We start from the raw sequence: 22,417 nt of genomic DNA, 5'->3' as shown, positions 1-22,417 counted from the left end.
GTGACAAAATCTAAGGCGATGTGAGACCACGGTCGAGAGGGAATAGGAAGCGGCCTGAGACGGCCGGCAGGAGGAGAGTTACCGGACTTAGTCTGCGCGCAGACCGAACAAGCAGCCACGAAACGACGCGTGTCATGCTCCCGGGTGGGCCACCAAAAACGCTGGCGAATGGAAGCAAGCGTACCCCGAACGCCAGGGTGGCCAGCTAACTTGGCAGAGTGAGCCCACTGAAGAACGGCCAGACGAGTAGGAACGGGAACGAAAAGAAGGTTCCTAGGACAAGCGCGCGGCGACGGAGTGTGAGTGAGCGCTTGTTTTACCTGCCTCTCAATTCCCCAGACAGTCAACCCGACAACACGCCCCTCAGGGAGAATCCCCTCGGGGTCAGTGGAGGCTACTGAAGAACTGAAGAGACGAGACAAAGCATCAGGCTTGGTGTTCTTAGAGCCCGGACGATAAGAAATCACAAACTCGAAACGAGCGAAAAACAGCGCCCAACGCGCCTGACGCGCATTAAGTCGTTTGGCAGAACGGATGTACTCAAGGTTCCTATGGTCAGTCCAAACGACAAAAGGAACGGTCGCCCCCTCCAACCACTGTCGCCATTCGCCTAGGGCTAACCGGATGGCGAGCAGTTCGCGGTTACCCACATCATAGTTACGTTCCGACGGCGACAGGCGATGAGAAAAATACGCGCATGGGTGGACCTTGTCGTCAGAGAGGGAGCGCTGAGAAAGGATGGCTCCCACGCCCACCTCTGACGCGTCAACCTCGACAACGAACTGTCTAGAGACGTCAGGTGTAACAAGGATAGGAGCGGATGTAAAACGATTCTTGAGGAGATCAAAAGCTCCCTGGGCGGAAACGGACCACTTAAAGCACGTCTTGACAGAAGTAAGGGCTGTGAGAGGAGCTGCCACCTGACCGAAATTACGGATGAAACGACGATAGAAGTTCGCGAAGCCGAGAAAGCGCTGCAGCTCGACGCGTGACTTAGGGACGGGCCAATCAATGACAGCTTGGACCTTAGCGGGATCCATCTTAATGCCTTCAGCGGAAATAACAGAACCGAGAAATGTGACGGAGGAGGCATGAAAAGTGCACTTCTCAGCCTTCACAAAAAGACAATTCTCTAAAAGGCGCTGGAGGACACGTCGAACGTGCTGAACATGAATCTGGAGTGACGGTGAAAAAATCAGGATATCGTCAAGGTAAACGAAAACAAAGATGTTCAGCATGTCTCTCAGGACATCATTGACTAATGCCTGAAAGACAGCTGGAGCGTTAGCGAGGCCGAAAGGAAGAACCCGGTATTCAAAGTGCCCTAACGGAGTGTTAAACGCCGTCTTCCACTCGTCCCCCTCCCTGATGCGCACGAGATGGTAAGCGTTACGAAGGTCCAACTTAGTGAAAAACCTGGCTCCCTGCTGGATCTCGAAGGCTGAAGACATAAGAGGAAGCGGATAACGATTCTTCACTGTTATGTCATTCAGCCCTCGATAATCTATGCAGGGGCGCAGAGACCCGTCCTTCTTCTTGACAAAAAAAAACCCTGCTCCGGCGGGAGAGGAGGAGGGGACTATGGTACCGGCGTCAAGAGCTACAGACAAATAATCTTCGAGAGCCTTACGTTCGGGAGCCGACAGAGAGTATAGTCTACCCCGGGGGGGGGTGGTTCCCGGAAGGAGATCAATACTACAATCATACGACCGGTGTGGAGGAAGAGAGGTGGCCCTGGACCGACTGAACACCGTGCGCAGATCGTGATATTCCTCCGGCACCCCTGTCAAATCACCAGGCTCCTCCTGTGAAGAAGAGACAGAGGAAACAGGAGGGATAGCAGACATTAAACATTTCACATGACAAGAGACGTTCCAGGAGAGGATAGAATTACTAGACCAATTAATGGAAGGATTATGACAAACTAGCCAGGGATGGCCCAAAACAACAGGTGTAAAAGGTGAACGAAAAATTAAAAAAGAAATGGTTTCACTATGATTACCAGAAACAGTGAGGGTTAAAGGTAGCGTCTCACGCTGAATCCTGGGGAGAGGACTACCATCCAGGGCGAACAAGGCCGTGGGCTCCTTTAACTGTCTGAGAGGAATGTCATGTTCCCGAGCCCAGGTCTCGTCCATAAAACAGCCCTCCGCCCCAGAGTCTATTAAGGCACTGCAGGAAGCTGACGAACCGGTCCAGCGTAGATGGACCGACAAGGTAGTGCAGGATCTTGAAGGAGAGACAGGAGTAGTAGCGCTCACCAGTAGCCCTCCGCTTACTGACGAGCTCTGGCCTTTTACTGGACATGAAGTGACAAAATGACCAGCGGAACCGCAATAGAGACAGAGGCGGTTGGTGATTCTCCGTTCCCTCTCCTTAGTCGAGATGTGGATACCTCCCAGCTGCATGGGCTCAGCACCCGAGCCGGCAGAGGAAGATGGTAGTGATGCGGAGAGGGAGGCGACGGAGAGCGCGAGCTCCTTTCCACGAGCTCGGTGACGAAGATCAACCCGTCGCTCAATGCGAATAGCGAGTTCAATCAAGGAATCCACGCTGGAAGGAACCTCCCGGGAGAGAATCTCATCCTTTACCTCTGCGCGGAAACCCTCCAGAAGACGAGCGAGCAAGGCCGGCTCGTTCCAGCCACTGGAGACAGCAAGAGTGCGAAACTCAATAGAGTAGTCTGTTATGGATCGATTGCCTTGACATAGGGAAGACAGGGCCCTGGAAGCCTCCTCCCCAAAAACAGATCGATCAAAAACCCGTATCATCTCCTCCTTAAAGTCCTGATACTGGTTAGTACACTCAGCCCTTGCCTCCCAGATTGCCGTGCCCCACTCACGAGCCCGTCCAATAAGGAGAGATATGACGTAGGCGACACGAGCAGTGCTCCTGGAGTAAGTGTTGGGCTGGAGAGAAAACACAATATCACACTGGGTGAGGAACGAGCGGCATTCAGTGGGCTCCCCAGAGTAACACGGCGGGTTATTGATTCTGGGCTCCGGAGATTCGAAAGCCCTGGAAGTGGCCGGTGGATCGAGGCGGAGATGGTGAACCTGTTCTGTGAGGTTGGAGACTTGGGTGGCCAGGGTCTCAACGGCATGTCGAGCAGCAGACACTTCCTGCTCGTGTCTGCCTAGCATCGCTCCCTGGATCCCGACGGCTGAGTGGAGAGGATCCGAAGTCGCTGGGTCCATTCTTGGTCGGATTCTTCTGTTACGGTGAGTGAATGAGGACCCAAAAGCGAACTAACTTAAACAGAGCTTCTTTAATAACCAAACATAGGTAGGCTCAGATAGACCGGCAGATTCCGACAGGACAGGACAAGGTTACAGCAAACATGACGATAGTCTGGCTCAGGCATGAAACACAACAAACAAGAATCCGACAAGGACAGGAACAGAAACAGAGAGAGATATAGGGACCTAATCAGAGGGAAAAAGGGAACAGGTGGGAAACGGGGTGAATGGGTAGTCAGAGGAGACAAGGAACAGCTGGGGGAAAGCGGGGGAGAAAAGGTAACCTAACAACGACCAGCAGAGGGAGACAGGGTGAAGGGAAAGGACAGAGACAAGACACAACATGGCAGTACATGACACATAGATAATAAACAGCGAGTTACAGCAGTGTAAAAATAAAGGAGGGGGGGGGGGGGGGTCAGTCAATGTAAATAGTCTGGGTGGGCATTTGATGAATTGTTCAGCAGTCTTATGGCTTGGAGGTAGAAGCTGTTAAGGAGCCTTTTGGATCTAGACTTGTTGCTCCGATTCTGCTTGCCGTGCTGTAGCAGAGAGAACAGTCTCTGACATGGGTGACTGGGGTCTTTGACAATTTTTTGGGCCTTTTTTTGACACTGCCTAATATATAGGTCCTGGATTGCAGGAAGCTTGGCCCCAGTGACGTACTGGGTCGTACGCACTACCCTCTGTAGCACTACTCTTGATGCACCTGTACTGTCTCCACTTTCTAGATGATAATGGGGTGTACAGGCCCATCTTGGCAGTCCTGTGACACCGGGTGCTGTAGATGTCCTGGAGAGCAGGCAGTATGCCCTCAATAATGCTTTGGGCTGACCGCACCACCCTCTGAAGAGCCCTGCAGTTGCGTGCGGGGCAGGTGCAGTACCAGGCGGTGATACATCCTGACAGAATGCTCTCGATGCTGCATCTGTAGAAGTTCATGAGGGTCGTAGGAGCCAAGCCAAATGTATTGTTGCGCCTTCATCACCACGCTATCAGCGTGAAGGGACCATTTCAGGAACTTGACGCTTTTGGCCCTCTCCACTGCGGTTCTGTTGATGTGGATGGGGGTGTGCTCTCTCTGCTGTCTACTGTAGTCCACGATCAGCTCCTTTGTTTTGTTGACATTGAGGTTATTTCCCTGGCATCACTCTGCCAGGGCTCTCACCTCCTCCCTGATGGCTCAGGTCTACCACTGTACTCAGGTCTACCACTGTTGTGCCATCAGCAAACTTGATGATTGAGTTGGAGAAGTGCGTGGCCGCGCAGTCATGGTTGAACAGGGAGTGCAGGAGGGGGGCTGAGCATGCACCCCTGTGGGGCCCCCACGTTGAGGATCAGTGTGGCGGAGGTGTTGTTGCCTACCTTCATCAGGAGTTTAGGACCCAGTTGCACAGGGAAGGGTTCAGACCCAGGACCCTGAGCTTAGTAATAAGCTTGGAGGGCACTATGGTGTTGAAGGCTGAGCTGTAGTCGATGAACAGCATTGTCACGTAGGTATTTTTCTCATATTTGTGAGAAAGGGCAGTGTGCAGTGCAATTGCGATTGCGTCGTCCGTCGAGCTGTTGGGACGGTATGCAAATTGTAGTCGGTATAGGGTGTCTGATAAAGTGGAGGTGATATGATCCTTAGCACTCTTGAATGTCTTACTCACGTCTGCCACGGAGATCAGGAGCACACAGTCCATGTGAGCGACGGGGGCCTATGTTGCCAGCTCTGTCTTGTTTTCCTCGAAATGGGCGAAAAGGTGTTTAAGTTGTTTGGGAGCAAGGCGTCAGTGTCCACGACATGGCTGGCTTTCCCTTTATAACTCTTGATTGTCTGGAGTCCCTACCACATGTGTCTCGTGTCTGAGCCATTGAATTGCGACTCCACTGTACTGTCGTTTTGCCTCTGATTTGTCATAACTGGTCTGTTTGTACATGTTCATGTTCACTTTACCGTGGTTAGAGTTTTTGTAGCTATGGTACATGTATGAATAAATCAGAATCATGTCATCTTGTTATATTGAAAGACAGAATTAGAGAGCTTCAGACTCTCTAGCTACAGACTCATCAAATCAAATGTATTTATATAGCCCTTCTTATATCAGCTGATATCTCAAAACCTAGGAAGAAACCTAGAGAGGAACCAGGCTATGAGGGGTGACCAGTCCTCTTCTGACTGTGCCGGGTGGAGATTATAATAGAACATGGCCAAGATGTTCAAATGTTCATAAAGGACCAGCATGGTCAAATAATAATAATCACAGGCAGAACAGTTGAAACTGGAGCAGCAGCACGGCCAGGTGGACTGGGGACAGCAAGGAGTCATCATGCCAGGTAGTCCTGGGGCATGGTCCTAGGGCTCAGGTCCTCTGAGAGAGAGAAAGAAATATGGAATTAGAGAGAGCATACTTATATTCACACAGGACGCCGGATAAAACAGGAGAAGTACTCCAGATATAACAAACTGACCCTAGCCCCCCGACACATAAACTACTGCAGCATACATACTGGAGGCTGAGACAGGAGGGGTCAGGAGACACTGTGGCCCCATCCGATGACAGGGCCAAACAGGAAGGATATAACCCCACCCACTTTGCCAAAGCACAGCCCCCACACCACTAGAGGGATATCTTCAACCACCAACTTACCATCCTGAGACAAGGCCGAGTATAGCCCACAAAGATCTCCGCCATGGCGGGTTGTGCCACAGTGTAGTCTGGCCCACCTTCACACTCCTGGGCCAGACTACACTCAATCAAATGACCCACTGAAGAGATGAGTCTTCAGTAAAGACTTAAAGGTTGAGACCGAGTCTACGTCTCTCACATGGGTAGGCAGACCATTCCATAAAAATGGAGCTCTATAGGAGAAAGCCCTGCCTCCAGCTGTTTGCTTAGAAATTCTAGGGCAAATTAGGAGGCCTGCGTCTTGTGACCGTAGCGTATGTGTAGGTATGTACAGCAGGACCAAATCGGAAAGATAGGTAGGAGCAAGCCCATGTAATGCTTTGTAGGTTAGCAGTAAAACCTTGAAATCAGCCCTTGCCTTAACAGGAAGCCAGTGTAGGGAGGCTAGCACTGGAGTAATATGATCAAATGTTTTGGTTCTAGTCAGTGCTAAATACGGATGCTAGAATCCTAACTGACGTTTATTTAGTGCTTTATCCGGAAAGCAGAGCATTGCAGTAGTCTAACCTAGAAGTAACAAAAGCATGGATACATTTTTCTGCATCATTTTTGGACAGAAAGTTTCTGATTTCTGCAATGTTACTTAGATGGAAAAAAGCTGTCCTTGAAACAGTCTTGATATGTTTGTCAAAAGAGAGATCAGGGTCCAGAGTAACGCTTAGGTCATTCACAGTTTTATTTGAGACAACTGTACAACTATCAAGATTAATTGTCAGATTCAACAGAAGATCTCTTTGTTTCTTGGGACCTAGAACAAGCATCTCTGTTTTGTTTAAAGTTTAAAAGTAGAAAGTTTGCAGCCATCCACTTCCTTATGTCTGAAACACAGGCTTCTATCGAGGGCAATTTTGGGGCTTCACCATGTTTCATTGAAATGTACAGCATGACTCATGACTCAATTCATGCTCCATTTTCCTTGAAGTGAGAAATGAATGCAGTGCTTTAGAGACATGGGCTGTATGCCAAGCCAGAAATAGCCCTTTGTATTCATAATGCTCCTTGAAGTCAGAAAACCACAGCAGAAGTGTTCCTATAGAAACCATCACAAAGTTTTAAGTAGAAGCGCTCGCTCAATGTCAAGTTAGAAATACCACATTAGCACTCATTGTCAACCATTCACAAATCGATGAGCCTTTTTCTTTGCTGAGTCTTCATTGCTTCTCTTGTCAGGATATATGCCAGCGGCATACCACCCTGCATCCCACTGCAGGCTTGCCCGTGGAGCTAAGCAGGATTGGGTGTGGCTGGTCCCTGGATGGGAGACCAGATGCTGCTGGAGGTGGTGTTGGAGGGCCAGTAGGAGGCACTATTTTATCTGGTCTAAAAAAAGATCCCAATTCCCCAGCAGTGATAGGGGACATTGCCCTGTGTAGGGTGCTGTCTTTTGGATCGGATGGGATGTCACTCAAGATCCCATGACACTAATTGTAAGAGTAGGGGTGTTAACCCCGGTGTCCTGGCTAAATGTCCTATCTGGCCCTCATACCATCATTGCCACCTAATCATTCCCAGCTTCCAATTGGTGCATTCCTCTCCTCCGTAACTGTTCCCCAGGTTGTTGCTGTAAATGAGAATCTGTTCTCGGTCAACTTATGTGGTGAAATATACAGCACATCCAATTAGGTCTGTGACTATTTTGGATGACGGTTATTGGTCAGCCAAATGACCCCAGTCACCATTATAATCGTTTGAATAGCAATTATTTTGTAAAACATTTTTTAAATGCAACCAAAGACTTGTTTGCTAGAACACCTTGCTTGTTTTAACAAGGAGCAACATAGTTTCATCACGTTGTATAGAGTCCATGTTACACCGGAAACGCACTTAACCGCGATCCACACACACACCATTTTTCTTTATCCTTAATTGGCAGTTACACGAGTAATTGTGCCAGCCCTACAGCCAATGCCACTCTGCCTCCCATTGGAATGAAGCTTTATAAAAGAGGTTGAATCTCAGCTCTGGCTAGTAATACGCTGTAGACTAATGCACATGCATGTCCCTTGATATTGAAGGAATCACTCAGCTACTGCTCTGGCCATCATCAGTGTCTCTCCACTTGTTTCTGAGAAGACATGATTAATCCCCAGGGTTGTCTGTGTCCTGAGCCTGGTGTTGAAACCTGGGATAGAGAAGAAATAGGGTATCTTCTTCTCTGGTTTAAATGATTTAGTGACTAATGCCACTGCAGGCTGCTCCTTTAATGGAAACTGTCTTTCTTCTTCTTTTGGTCTAATCCTGCTACAGACCATACATGGCATTAAGTTTGCATGAGCTTGAGCTTGGAGTCTGGCAGTCCACGTCTTGTACTTCATGTTATGGGTTTTGGTGAGACAGACACACTGACACTCTCAATAGCATGAAGTCGCTGTTGAGTGTTTGTTTATGTAAATGCATATCTCAGGAGTGTTGGTACTCTCTCTCTCAGGTGTATGCACATACTGTAGTGTGTGTGTGTGTGTGCGTGTGTGTGTGTGTGTGTGTGTGTGTGTGTGTGTGTGTGTGTAGTCACTGTGACAGAAGTGGGTTACTCACAGCTGAGAACAAAGTCTAAAGTTTTTCTTCAGATGAAGAGTAAAGTTGAGTCCATAAAGAAACAGCAGCCTGTAAGACTGATATAAGGCTCTGACTGACTCTGTAGAAGTTGTTATCGTCATGGACATTCTCTCTAAGGGTATATGTTAGTAATACAGCCAATTATGTGACAGGAGATACAACTTTTAATAACACTTGAGATAAAACTTTAAATTATAAATAAACCAATTGGAACGTGTGTGTTCTCTCTCTCCCAAATGTGTCCTTATCTCAGACGTACAGTATGTGTGTGTTCTCTCCCTCTAGGTGCACCTGTTGAAGGACCAACTGAGTGCGGAGGCTACAGCCAGACTGGAGGCCCAGGCCAGAGTGCACCAGCTGCTGCTCCAGAACAAGGACCTGCTGCAGCACATCTCCCTACTGGTCAAACAGATCCAGGAGCTGGAGGTCAAAATGTCAGGACCCTGCTCTAGTGAGTACACTCATGGATGCATTACCACACAAACACACACACACACACACACACACACACACACACACACACACACACACACACACACACACAAGCATGGAGACAGTCTTGGGGCTCTATATTAGCAAACCTAATGCAATGGTTAATCTAAGCACAGGCAGTAGGGCTATAAGTGCAGGGGTGTGTCAGAAATATTTTTGCTATTTTCACTATCACAATTATCGGCGCACTTGCTGGCGTTGGTGCGAAAGGGCTGGGTTTTGATGAATAAACAAGTTGTGGGTGTGTCGAGACTTGGCCTCTCACTGGCCAATCAGAACGTGCTCCATGGCAAAATATGTGGTTGCTTCAAGTTGTGTATTTACGGTCGTTTATGTATTGCCTTTGGAATCAACTCCAACTCCAATGTTAGTATGTTATAGTTTGTTAAATGGCTTACAGAAACAAAATAACAAAATGTAAACCTATCTTTGCTTAAAACATTAACTTGAACCCATTTGCAGTCCACATTGTTCTAAGTAATTGTCTGGTTTCAATAGCATTCCCACTGATATAGGGGCTAGGCCTACTGTAAATTACATTATGGCTGAGCATGGACATGCCAAACATTGTCAATAAGCAAGATTCAATTCATTATTGATAAGGCCTAAAAAGAAAACAAATAATTGGAATCATATTCGAAACATTAGGCCCTAATCTATGGATCTCACATGATTGGGCAGGGGTGAAGCCTTGTGGGGGGGCCTGGGAGGGTATAGGGACACCCACTGGGGAGCCAGGCCCAGCCAATCAGAATCAATTTTTCCCCACAAAAGGACTTTATTACAGACATAAATACTCCTCAGTTTCATCAGCTGTCTGGGTGGCTGGTCTCAGATTATTGTGCAGGTAAAGAAGCCAGATGTGGAGGTGTGGTCCTTGGCTGGTGTGGTTACAAGTGGTCTGCGGTTGTGAGGCCAGTTGGATGTACTGCCAAATTCTCTAAAACGACGTTGGAGACAGCTTATGGTAGAGAAATTAACATTACATTCTCTGGCAATAGCTCTGATGGACATTCCTGCAGTCAACATGACAATTGTGCACTCTCTCAAAACTTGAGACCGCTGTGGCAAACTGCACATTTTAGAGTGGCCTTTTATTGTCCGGAACACAAGGTGCACCTCTGTAATGATCATGATGTTTAGTCAGCTTCTTGATATGCCACATCTGTTAGGTGGATGGATTATCTAAGCAAAGGATAAATGCTCACCAACAAGGATGTAAACAAATTTGTGCACAAAATTTGTGAGAAATAAGCTTTCTGGTATCTGAAACATTTCTGGGATCTTTTATTTTTCAGCTCATGAAACATGGGACCAGCACTTTACATGCTGCGTTTATATTTTTGTTCAGTATATTTCCAAGCTTTGTCAGGAGTCAAACCCTTGACTACGTTGATAGAAGGGGATGCTATGCTTTGGTTTTTAATCAAATAAAACTAAATGGGGAAAAAACATATGTTTCTAAGTACGAAGTATACAGGTACCAAAATCACATTGGGCTACTCGTCTTAAATATTCCCATCAGCGCCTCCTGAATTTAGCACTTTGGATCATGTTTTTAAGAGCACACGTCAAATATTTAAACCCCGCCCATCTGAGCGCAAGCGAGCTGATATAAAACAGGTAAATTGCCGAACCTGGTGTTAGGGCTGGAAAATGCCAGTGTGCCAGTTTGTACATGACAAAATTGCAAACTAACGTGTGTTTGACACTAGCAACCTCTTTGGGCTGCAATCCCGTTAACGGGATGAGATGAACCGCCAGTGAAAGTGCAGGGCGCCAAATTCAAAACAACAGAAATCTCATAATTACAATTCCTCAAACATACATGTATCTTATACCGTTTTAAAGGTAATATTGTTGTTAATCCCACCACAGTGTCCGATTTCAAATATGCTTTTCAGCGAAAGCACCACAAACGATTACGACCACCAAGCCACAGAAAAACACAGCCATTTTTCCAGCCAAAGAGAGTCACAAAAAGCACAAATAGAGATAAAATTAATCACTAAACTTTGATGATCTTCATCAGATGACACTCATAGGACTTGATGTTACACAATACATGGATGTTTTGTTTGATAAGGTTCAAATTTATATAAAAAAATCTGAGTTTACATTGGCGCATTACGTTCACTAGTTCCAAAAACATCCAGTGATTTTGCATAGCCACATCGATTCAACAGAAATACTCATCATAAATGGAGATGATAATACAAGTTATACACATGGAATTATAGATATAACTCTCCTTAACCTCTCTGATCTACCCATCCCGGATCTGGTATCGTGAATACAGACTCAAGCTCATTACCATTACGCAACGTTAACTATTCATGAAAATCGCAAATGAAATGAAATAAATATGCTAGCTCTCAAGCTTAGCATTTTGTTAACAACACTGTCATCTCAGATTTTCAAAATATGCTTCTCAACCATAGGAAAACAATAATTTGTGTAACAGTAGCTAGCTAGCGTAGCATTTAGCGTTAGCATTATCGTTAGCATTTAGCAGGCAACACTTTCACAAAAAACAGAAAAGCATTCAAATAAAATAATTTACCTTTGAAGAACTTCAGATGTTTTCAATGAGGAGACTCTGTTAGATAGCAAATGTTCAGTTTTTCCTGAAAGATTATTTGTTTAGGAGAAATCGCTCCGTTTGGTGCGTCACGTTTGGCTACCAAAAAAACCTGTATCCAGGAGTGTATTTATCCCGGCAAGCTCATTAGCATAACGCAACGTTAACTATTCATGAAAATCGCAAATGAAATGAAATAAATATGCTAGCTCTCAAGCTTAGCCTTTTGTTAACAACACTGTCATCTCAGATTTTCAAAATATGCTTCTCAACCATAGGAACACAATCATTTGTGTAACAGTAGCTAGCTAGCGTAGCATTTAGCGTTAGCATTATCGTTAGCATTTAGCAGGCAACACTTTCACAAAAACCAGAAAAGCATTCAAATAATCATTTACCTTTGAAGAACTTCAGATGTTTTCAATGAGGAGACTCTGTTAGATAGCAAATGTTCAGTTTTTCCTGAAAGATTATTTGTTTAGGAGAAATCGCTCCGTTTGGTGCGTCACGTTTGGCTACCCAAAAAAAACGAAAATCCAGTCATCAATTACGCCAAACTTTTTTCCAAATGAACTCCATAATATCGACTGAAACATGGCAAACATTGTTTAGAACCAATCCTCAAGGTGTTTTTCACATATCTCTTCGATGATTGATATATCCTTCGTGGAAGTGTGCGTTCCATTCTGAATCCCAGGACAAAATGACCGCAACTGGAGATTACGCACAAATTTAGATAAAGGCCACCGGGCGGACCCCTGGAAAATGTAGTCTCTTATGGCCAATCTTCCAATGATATGCCTACAAATACGTCACAATGCTGCAGACATCTTGAAGAAACCACAGAAAGCACATGGTCGTTCCTGCTGCATTCACAGCCATATAAGGAGACATTTGAAAACAGAGCTTCAGAGATTCTGCTCATTTCCTGTTAGACGTTTCATCTTGGTTTCGCCTGTAGAATGAGTTCTGTGGCACTCACAGATAAAATCTTTGCAGTTTTGGAAACGTTAGACTGTGTTCTTTCCAAAGCTGTCAATTCTATGCATAGTCGAGCATCTTTTCGTGACAAAATATTGCGCTTAAAACGGGCACGTTCTTTTATCCAATAATGAAATAGCGCCCCTATAGGCTTAACAGGTTAATGCAACCACTGTGTCAGATTTTTTTTTTTTTTACTTTACGGAAAAAGCAAACCATGCAATAATCTGAGGGCGCTCAGAAATATAATAAAATTATCCGCCATTTTGGAGTCAACATAAACCAGAAATTACATGATAAATATTCCCTTACCTTTGATGATCTTCATCAGAATGCACTCCCAGGAACCAGGTCCACAATAAATGCTTGATTTGTTCGATAATGTCCATTATTTATGTCCAATTAGCTACTTTTGTTAGCGCGTTTGGTAAACCTATCCAAACGCTGGTGCTGGTCGACATTTTCTTCGGACAAAAACTTCAAAAAGTTATATTACAGGTCGAAGAAACATTTCAAACTAAGTACAGAATCAATCATTAGGATGTTTTTATCATAAATCTTCAATAAAGTTCCAACCGGATAATTCCTTTGTGTCTTGAGGAGGAACGTAACGCAGGAAAATATAATGTGGTATGCGCTTGACCAGGACCTGGCTCTCTGCCAGACCACTGACTCAAACAGCTCCCATCCGGCTCCACATCACAGAAGAAGCTTCATTCAAGGTTCTACAGACTGTTGACATCTAGTGGAAGCCGTAGGAAGTGCAAACTGATCCATATCCTACTGTGTTTTCATAGGCGATGAGTTGATAATCGACCAACCTCAGATTTCTCACTTCCTGGTTTGATTTCTTCTCAGGTTTTTGCCTGCCATATGAGTTCTGTTATACTCACAGACATAATTCAAACAGTTTTAGAAACTTCAGAGTGTTTTCTATCCAATTCTAATAATAATATGCATATATTAGCCACTATGACTGAGGAGCAGGCCGTTTACTCTGGGCACCTCTGTGCACCTTTCATCCAAGCTACTCAATACTGCCCCTGCAGCCATAAGAAGTTAACGGCAGACGGAAATAGAGACGTTTTTTCTCTCTCTCCTCCCTCCATCTCCTTATCTTATCAAACCCTGTTTATCGACTCCTCCCCTCTTTCATATTTATTTTCTTCCTGGTGACTCTCTCCTCCCATTTCTCTCTCATCACAGACCATTTCACACCTCTTTAAGCTCTCTGGCCAAGCATAGACTCCAACAGACCAACCAGCATGTTATCATGTAACCTGTTACTTTACCACCCCTTTCTCAGCTGCATCATTATACATAATTTATCATGTTACACCTCAAAGGACCAACCTGCTCTACACCTCAGCCAACTCAGCCCTCTCCTCTCCTCCTGAGCTCACACTCCGCACCTCACCTCCTCCTAATATAGTGTTTGTCACCGTTTCTCAATCCCTACCATGCCCCAGTCCAGCCTGGTCTCGTAGACTGGACGTAACATAATAAACGTAAATCTGGAACACTCAAATTAGTATGATACTGTATAATGCGTTTGGTATGGTTACATAAGACAAACGTAAGACGGTTGGTCGGGGTGGGTGGATGGGTGGGAAAATGAATACATACCACACAAATCTTAACAACGCGGATGGATGGACCAATGACACGAACGTCTAGCAACACATAGGTTGCAAGATCGAATTTCATCACGTACAACTTTAGCATTTGAGCAAATTAGCAACTTTTCAAATACTTACTACTTTTTGCTACTTTCTAACTACTTAGCATGTTAGCTAACACTTTGGCCTAACCCTAACCTTAACCCTTTTAGCTAACCCTAACTGTAACCCTTTAACCTAACTCCTAAACTTAACCCTAACCTAAACCCTAACCCCTAGTCTAGCTAACATTAGCCAGCTAGCTATCATTAGCCACCTAGCCACTTACCTAGAATTCGTAACATATCATACATTTTAGAAATTCATAACACATTGTACGTTTGCAAATTCGCAATAAAAAATATGAATTGTAATTCAAAATATATCAGACGAAATGGGTAATGGACATCCACAAATGAATACATATCATATGAAACATAACATATAACACAGATGGGTAGGTGTATAACACGAGCGTGTAGTAACCCACAGGTTCGCGATTTCGAATCTTATCATGGACAACTTTAGCATTTTAGCTAATTAGCAACTTTTCAACTACATACCACTTTTTTCTACTTTGCAACTACTTAGCATGTTAGCTAACCCCTTTTCCTAACCTTAACCCTTTTAGCTAACCCTTCCCCTAACTCTAACCTTAACTCTTTAACCTAACTCCTAGACTTAACCCTAACCTAAACCCTTACCCTTAGCTTAGCTAACTTTAGCCACCTAACTAGAATTCGTAACATATCATACTTTTTGAAAATTCGAACATTAGCAATTTCTTAACATATAATACGATGTGAAATGCATAACATATCATAGGAAATGGGTGGACATTACAAAGTAATACATACCATACTAAATGTAACATATCATACTAAATGGAGTGCTCTGTTTTACATACAGAATAATACTAAATGCTCTGAGACCAGGTTGCCCAATCTGCTCATACATCCAGGAGTAGATGAGAATGAGGCTCCTGTTAGCATTAGCCATGTAAAACAGATGAATGTAAGCTCAATGTGTGGAAGGATGCTTATCTTTAATGACATTTTTATTTTCTCTTTCCCTCCTTCACTCCTTCAGTGGGTTCCCAGGATAGTCTGTTGGAGATCACTTTCCGTTCCACCGTCCCCCCAGTTTTGTGTGACCCTACGACCCCGCGACCCCAGGACCATGTCAACCTCACCCTGCCAGCGCTGGGCATCAACATGGGCATGGGCCAGGATGGGACGGCCGCCCCACTCTCCTCCTCCTCCCTGCCCCTAGGCAACCACCTAGGTAGGGATCAGTGTCTCCTCAAGCTAGAATGTTTCCGCTTCCTGCCCGGACCCCCAACACCTGAACCTCGCCCTCCTACTCCTCCACAGCGGAGGGGTCAGAATGGGGTCAAAGGTCAGGACAGGTCAGGTTTGGTGATGTCATCAACCCGCGACGAGGTGCTTGACAGTCTGGAGCTGCTGAGGTTCCGGGAGTCTGGCATTGCGTCTGAGTATGAGTCCAACACTGACGATAGTGATGATAGTGATGAGAGGGATGAGAGACATGAGAGAGAAGAGAGGGAGGAGAGAGAGGAGAGGGATATCATATACAGCTGGGGGTCTGATGAGGAGACCCTCCGTCTACTAAATGTGCTTAACAGACAGGGACCACCAGACTGCCTGGGGGATGAGATAGCAGTGTAGCACGACAACACACACACATTCACACATGCACGCACTCATAAACACACACCAGCACATACCACCCTGCTCAACCCAGATTGACACACACACACCCCACCAGGTGAAAACATCTGAACAGCCATAATAACCTGACCACCACTGCTCCTCTCCCTCTGCTCACAGACATTTTTGTCAGAATTATCGGAACAGATTCCTTTACTGCACTTCTGTGTGTGTACCTCAGTCTACAGGTTATGACTCAAACTGTCTGTCTACACGGTGTAATGGTATTGGCACTGTGCAGGCCCTAAAACATGGGTGTCAAAGTCATTCCATGGAGGGCCGAGTGTGTACTGGTTTATTATTTCCTTTCTATTTGTGTTCAATTTAGACCTAGACAACCAGGTGATGGGAGTTCCTAACTAATCAGTGACCTTATTGATCAATCAAGTACAAGGGAGGAGCGAACACCTTCAGACACTCGGCCCTCCATGGAACGAGTTTGACACGTGTCCTAAAGTGTACAGGACTGTTGGTGTCTGTTACAGAGGGAGCCTCTTCTCCATCTCCACAATTCGTAAGCAAAGACTATTTTTAGTAAGATTATGATGATATCTGCATCTGAACATGACATTTTCTACATGGCCATTGTGATGCTCTATAATATGTATTATGTTGGTTGAGAACGTATTATTCCAGCTCTTTTTGTTTCTGAATATGTGGAATATTCCCCTTTAAGACCTTGTGCACACATTTATGTAAACCTTGGATTATTCAGACCTCTAGGAATGTAATTAATTTATAGGACTTTGTGTCGTATCAGTGACTAGAACGCCCGCCAGAAACTGTTCCCCTTTAAGATCTTGTGCACTAACAGTGACTAAGAACACCTGCCAAATGTTTCTCCTATTAAACCCTATTCACCGCATGGTCATAGGACAACACTGTGTGTGGGTAGTATAGAGGTTACAGAAGTAATCATATACAGTAAAATGCCCAAAGCGGGTCAAGTCAGTTTACATCAGTCAGTTATCCTCAGCTCATCTCTTGCATCAGATTCAGTAGAGTAGAGAGCAGAGAATTGAAGTTTACAGTTATTTAAAATAATTCAACCTTTGATCAAACTTTGATCTCTGAAGTCTCTGTTCTCCTGTATGTATTACCCACCTGACCCAGAGTGCGGTGTGTGTGTGTGCGTGTGTGTGTGTGTGTGTGTGTGTGCGTCCATGTGTGTGGGAATAGTTATACCACCTCCAATCAACCCCTTTTGTGATCTCCATGAGTGGATTAGCGAGGAAGGTTTCTAGGTTGTACTCATCCAGTAGTTAGTTGGTGAAGCATGGTGATGGTCTCAGAAGGCCTCCAGGTCTAGAGGCTAGGGTCCAGCTGTTCACCTTCCTCAATCTCTAGTGTCCTCAGTCACCCACACAACAGCCTCTGGCCTCTCCCTCACCTCTCTTCCTCTCTCCTCTTCAGTCACCCACACACAACCCTCTGGGATAAATACTCCCCATATATACTATTTTTATCCTCCTCCTTTCCTCTCTTCCTCTCCTCTTATCCACACCAGCTCCCCTCTCCTATCTTCTCCTTTCCTTTCCTCTCTGCTCATCTCCTTTCCTCATCTCCTGTCTCCTTTCCTATCCTCTCATCTCCTTTCCTCTCCCCTCATCTCTTCTCCTCTCCAATCTCCTCTCCTTTGCTCTCCTCTCCTGCTGAAGGACGTGTTGATGATTAATAGGAGCGTTTGGCTCCAGACCTGAATCAATGATCCCCAGTCTTGAACCTAGTCACACCCCAACACTTAATCTACCAATAAAGACTCATCACTCACCCTGACTAACACACAAAGGCACACACAGACAACACACATCACTGGAGTTGATAATGATTATTTGTTTAATATTTAGACAGATGCTCTTCTAAAGTTGTACATACACTGTGTAAAATGCCACACACACTCACACGCCCTATCAAACACACACACACACACACACAGCTCTGCCACTGTGGAAAGTCTTGCAAAGTCAGTCGGTTAGAAAAGTATATATTGACAGTTCTGCTGACTACCTACCCCTCTGACATATGATGGTTTCTCCTAGTGACAGCAGAGATAACAGGGTCCTGGGAAACGCCACATGATGCTGCAGGGGTGGTGGCAGATCCCAGAGGTCACAGTGACACCGAGCGGACTTTGAAATGTTCAGACCTGTCTTTCTGTCCATGCGCACCCAGCCAACATAACAGCACCACAGTCATCAACGTCACTGTCATTGTCACACCCAGTGGCCTAGTGGCAATGTTAATTAAAGCCACGCTCCCAGATTCACAGCTCTGTGGTTAATGGAGTGTGGATCACCCAGGGAGAATGGGAAAGCTGCTGTGGAATTGACCAGACAGCGCACACACGCATGCACATAGACCCACATAGACACACACACTCACACACACACAGCTGTGCGGTTTTATTGGCAGGCGGATGGGGTGTCCATCCCATCTGTCCTAACTGTGTGTAGGAGTTTAGAGACACTAACTTGTTATTTCTGGAATGATGAAAGAGATTCCATCTTAATTCAATTCAAAGGGACTTTATTAGCATGGAAAACAAATGTTTACATTGCCACTCTCTCTCACACACACACACACACACACACACACACACTATGTGGCAGCATTGAAGACCTTCCAGAGAAGCGTAGCAGAGGTAACAGGCTGAGGCTGTCACTGCAGCCTCAAAAGAAACAAGAACCCACGCTGAGAGAAAGATGAGGGAGTGAGAGAGAGACAGATCGACAGAGAAGGAGAGACAGAGGAGAGGGATGGAGAGAAAGATGAGACTAACAGGATTTTGTTCTTCAGTTCTGATATTTTGCTGCTGTTGGTGTTTACTGTTTACAGAGGAGATGTTTACCATGTTCTTCTGAGCTCCCTGCGTCTTCTCACATCATAATTTAAATCTAGTGAAAATATCAGTGCATGCTTTATCCCAACCATTTTGTCTGCATATAAAGAGGTTATCTGGTGGGTCTGTTTGTGTGGGGTTTGTGTTTATTTGTGCTTGTTTACGCACATGCGTGTGTGTGAGCCTACGCATGAAAACAAAAAGCTATTCACCTCTCTATCTGTGGTGAGCCGTCCTCCCTCGTCAGCTCAAAGACTAGGGTCTGAAAGCAGTGCAGCCTTTCATTTTTGGAAGGGGTTCGATTCCAGGCTGTATCACAACCGGGCGTGATTCGGTGTCCCATAGGGTGGTGCACAATTGACCCAGCGTCATCCGGGTTAGGGTTTGGCCAGGGTAGGCCGTCATTGTAATTAAGAATTTGTTCTTAACTGACTTGCCTAGTTAAATAAAGGTTAAAAAAAAATCTCCCTCCACAGATTTTCTATGGGATTATGGTCTGGAGACTGGCTAGACCACTCCAGGACCTTAATGTGCTTCTTCTTGAGCCACTCCTTTGTTGCCTTGGCCATGTGTTTTGGGTCATTGTCATGCTGGAATACACATCTGCGACCCATTTCAATGCCCTGGCTGAGGGAAGGAGGTTCTCACCCAAGATTTGACGGTACATGGCCCCGTCCATCGTCCCTTTGATGCAGTGAAGTTGTCCTGTTCCCTTAGCAGAAAAACACCCCCAAAGCATAATGTTTCCACCTCCATGTTTGACGGTGGGGATGGTGTTATTGGGGTCATAGGCAGCATTCCTCCTCCTCCAAACACGGCGAGTTGAGTTGTTGCCAAAAGCTCCATTTTGGTCTCATCTGACCACAACACTTTCACCCAGTTGTCCTCTGAATCATTCAGATGTTCATTGGCAAACTTCAGATGGGCATGTATATGTGCTTTCTTGAGCACGGGGACCTTGCGGGCGCTGCAGGATTTCAGTCCTTCGCTGCGTAGTGTGTAATCAATTGTTTTCTTGGTGACTATGGTCCAAGCTGCCTTGAGATCATTGACAAGATCCTCCCGTGTAGTTCTGGGCTGATTCCTCACCATTCTCATGACCATTGCAACTCCACGTGTTGAGATCTTGCACGGGTCCCTGACATCCTTGGAGAGCTCTTTGGTCTTGGCCACGGTGGAGAGTTTGGAATCTGATTGATTGATTGCTTCTGTGGACAGGTGTATTTTATACAGGTAACAAACTGAGATTAGGAGCACTGCCTTCACGAGTGTGCTCCTAATCTCATCTCGTTACCTGTATAAAAGACACCTGGGAGCCAGAAATCTTTCTGATTAAGAGGGGGTCAAGTACTTATTTCCCTCATTAAAATGCAAATCAATTTATAACATTTTTAACATGCGTTTTTCTGGATTTTTTGTTGTTATTCTGTGTCTCACTGTTCAAACAAACCTACCATTAAAATTATAGACTGATCATTTCTTTGTCCGTGGGCAAACGTGAAAAATCAGCAGGGGATCAAATACTTTTTTCCCTCACTGTATATGTATATGTATTGCCATGGGGTAGAGAGAAATGTTATAGCTAATCTCATGCTATTCTACACATTTTGCAATAAAACTGAGATTATTATATATTTTTTCCTGTAGTTCTAAACATTTTTGTCATGCTTATGACGTGTTTGAATGCTATCTGTGGAGGGGGGGCCCGACCTCCAGTGGGCTGCAGGGATTTGTGGAATATCAGTGGAGTTGCTGTAACAGGGTTCGAGGAGAGTTTCTTTGTTGAGAGTGTGTTGCTGTAACAGGGTTCGAGGAGAGTTTCTTTGTTGAGAGTGTTGCTGTAACAGGGTTCGAGGAGAGTATCTTTGTTGAGAGTGTGTTGCTGTAGCAGGGTTCGAGGAGAGTTTCTTTGTTGAGAGTGTTGCTGTAACAGGATTCGAGGAGAGTTTCTTTGTTGAGAGTGTTGCTGTAACAGGGTTCGAGGAGAGTATCTTTGTTGAGAGTGTGTTGCTGTAGCAGGGTTCGAGGAAAGTTTCTTTGTTGAGAGTGTTGCTGTAACAGGGTTCGAGGAGAGTTTCTTTGTTGAGAGTGTTGCTGTAACAGGGTTCGAGGAGAGTTTCTTTGTTGAGTGTGTTGCTGTAGCAGGGTTCGAGGAGAGTTTCTTTGTTGAGAGTGTGTTGCTGTAACAGGGTTCGAGGAGAGTTTCTTTGTTGAGAGTGTTGCTGTAACAGGGTTTGAGGAGAGTTTCTTTGTTGAGTGTGTTGCTGTAACAGGGTTCGAGGAGAGTATCTTTGTTGAGAGTGTTGCTGTAACAGGGTTCGAGGAGAGTTTCTTTGTTGAGAGTGTGTTGCTGTAGCAGGGTTCGAGGAGAGTTTCTTTGTTGAGAGTGTTGCTGTAACAGGGTTCGAGGAGAGTTTCTTTGTTGAGTGTGTTGCTGTAGCAGGGTTCGAGGAGAGTTTCTTTGTTGAGAGTGTTGCTGTAACAGGGTTCGAGGAGAGTATCTTTGTTGAGAGTGTTGCTGTAACAGGATTTGAGGAGAGTTTCTTTGTTGAGAGTGTGTTGCTGTAGCAGGGTTCGAGGAGAGTTTCTTTGTTGAGAGAGTGTTGCTGTAACAGGGTTCGAGGAGAGTATCTTTGTTGAGAGTGTTGCTGTAACAGGGTTCGAGGAGAGTATCTTTGTTAAGAGTGTTGCTGTAACAGGATTTGAGGAGAGTTTCTTTGTTGAGAGTGTGTTGCTGTAGCAGGGTCCGAGGAGAGTTTCTTTGTTGAGAGTGTGTTGCTGTAACAGGGTTCGAGGAAAGTTTCTTTGTTGAGAGAGTGTTGCTGTAACAGGGTTTGAGGAGAGTTTCTTTGTTGAGAGTGTTGCTGTAGCAGGGTTCGAGGAGAGTTTCTTTGTTGGGAGTGTGTTGCTGTAGCAGGGTACGAGGAGAGTTTCTTTGTTGAGAGTGTGTTGCTGTAGCAGGGTTCGAGGAGAGTTTCTTTGTTGAGAGTGTGTTGCTGTAACAGGGTTCGAGGAGAGTTTCTTTGTTGAGAGTGTGTTGCTGTAGCAGGGTTCGAGGAGAGTTTCTTTGTTGAGAGTGTGTTGCTGTAGCAGGGTTCGAGGAGAGTTTCTTTGTTGAGAGTGTGTTGCTGTAGCAGGGTCCGAGGAGAGTTTCTTTGTTGAGAGTGTGTTGCTGTAGCAGGGTTCGAGGAGAGTTTCTTTGTTGAGAGTGTTGCTGTAACAGGGTTCGAGGAGAGTTTCTTTGTTGAGAGAGTGTTGCTGTAACAGGGTTCGAGGAGAGTTTCTTTGTTGAGAGTGTTGCTGTAACAGGATTTGATATGTTCATTAATCTGGAGGTTAGAATATTAATTATTGTTCCTGAGGTTTTTCTGTTGTTGTTTGGGTGCAGACATGTCCATAAATGGGGGGGGGGGGGGGGCTTGTCATGATCTGGGAACCACTGATTCTACTCGCTCCTGTCATCTCCAACACATTCTAGTTGATCTCTGCTAACCACAACAGTATGTATTGGATGTTATTGGTGAACTTGTGAAGGACTCTATTGATCAGACCTTTGAGTTAACCTCAGTGTAATATTTAAAATGGCTGTGCAAGTGGGAATCAATGAGATGCAACACAACACACATACATCCAGACACACGGAGAGACAGCCTATGGACTGAGCTA

At 45.3% G+C, this 22,417-nt stretch overlaps 1 protein-coding gene across 1 annotated transcript in view; it reads left to right on the top strand.

Moving 5' to 3' along the window:
• LOC139409382 (carboxyl-terminal PDZ ligand of neuronal nitric oxide synthase protein-like) overlaps positions 1 to 22,417 on the top strand; it is a 170,725-nt gene that overhangs the window by 134,643 nt on the left and 13,665 nt on the right. Inside the window, exons 9-10 of the mRNA XM_071154462.1 lie at positions 8,756 to 8,921; positions 15,272 to 15,466. Coding sequence (XP_071010563.1) covers positions 8,756 to 8,921; positions 15,272 to 15,466 — 361 coding nt within the window. The remainder of the gene's footprint in view (positions 1 to 8,755; positions 8,922 to 15,271; positions 15,467 to 22,417) is intronic.

The sequence above is a fragment of the Oncorhynchus clarkii genome, chromosome 5 (genome assembly GCF_045791955.1).
Source record: "Oncorhynchus clarkii lewisi isolate Uvic-CL-2024 chromosome 5, UVic_Ocla_1.0, whole genome shotgun sequence".
Taxonomy (NCBI): domain Eukaryota; kingdom Metazoa; phylum Chordata; class Actinopteri; order Salmoniformes; family Salmonidae; genus Oncorhynchus; species Oncorhynchus clarkii.
The sequence above is the reverse complement of the archived record's forward strand: the minus strand, read 5'-3'. Positions and strand labels throughout refer to the sequence as shown.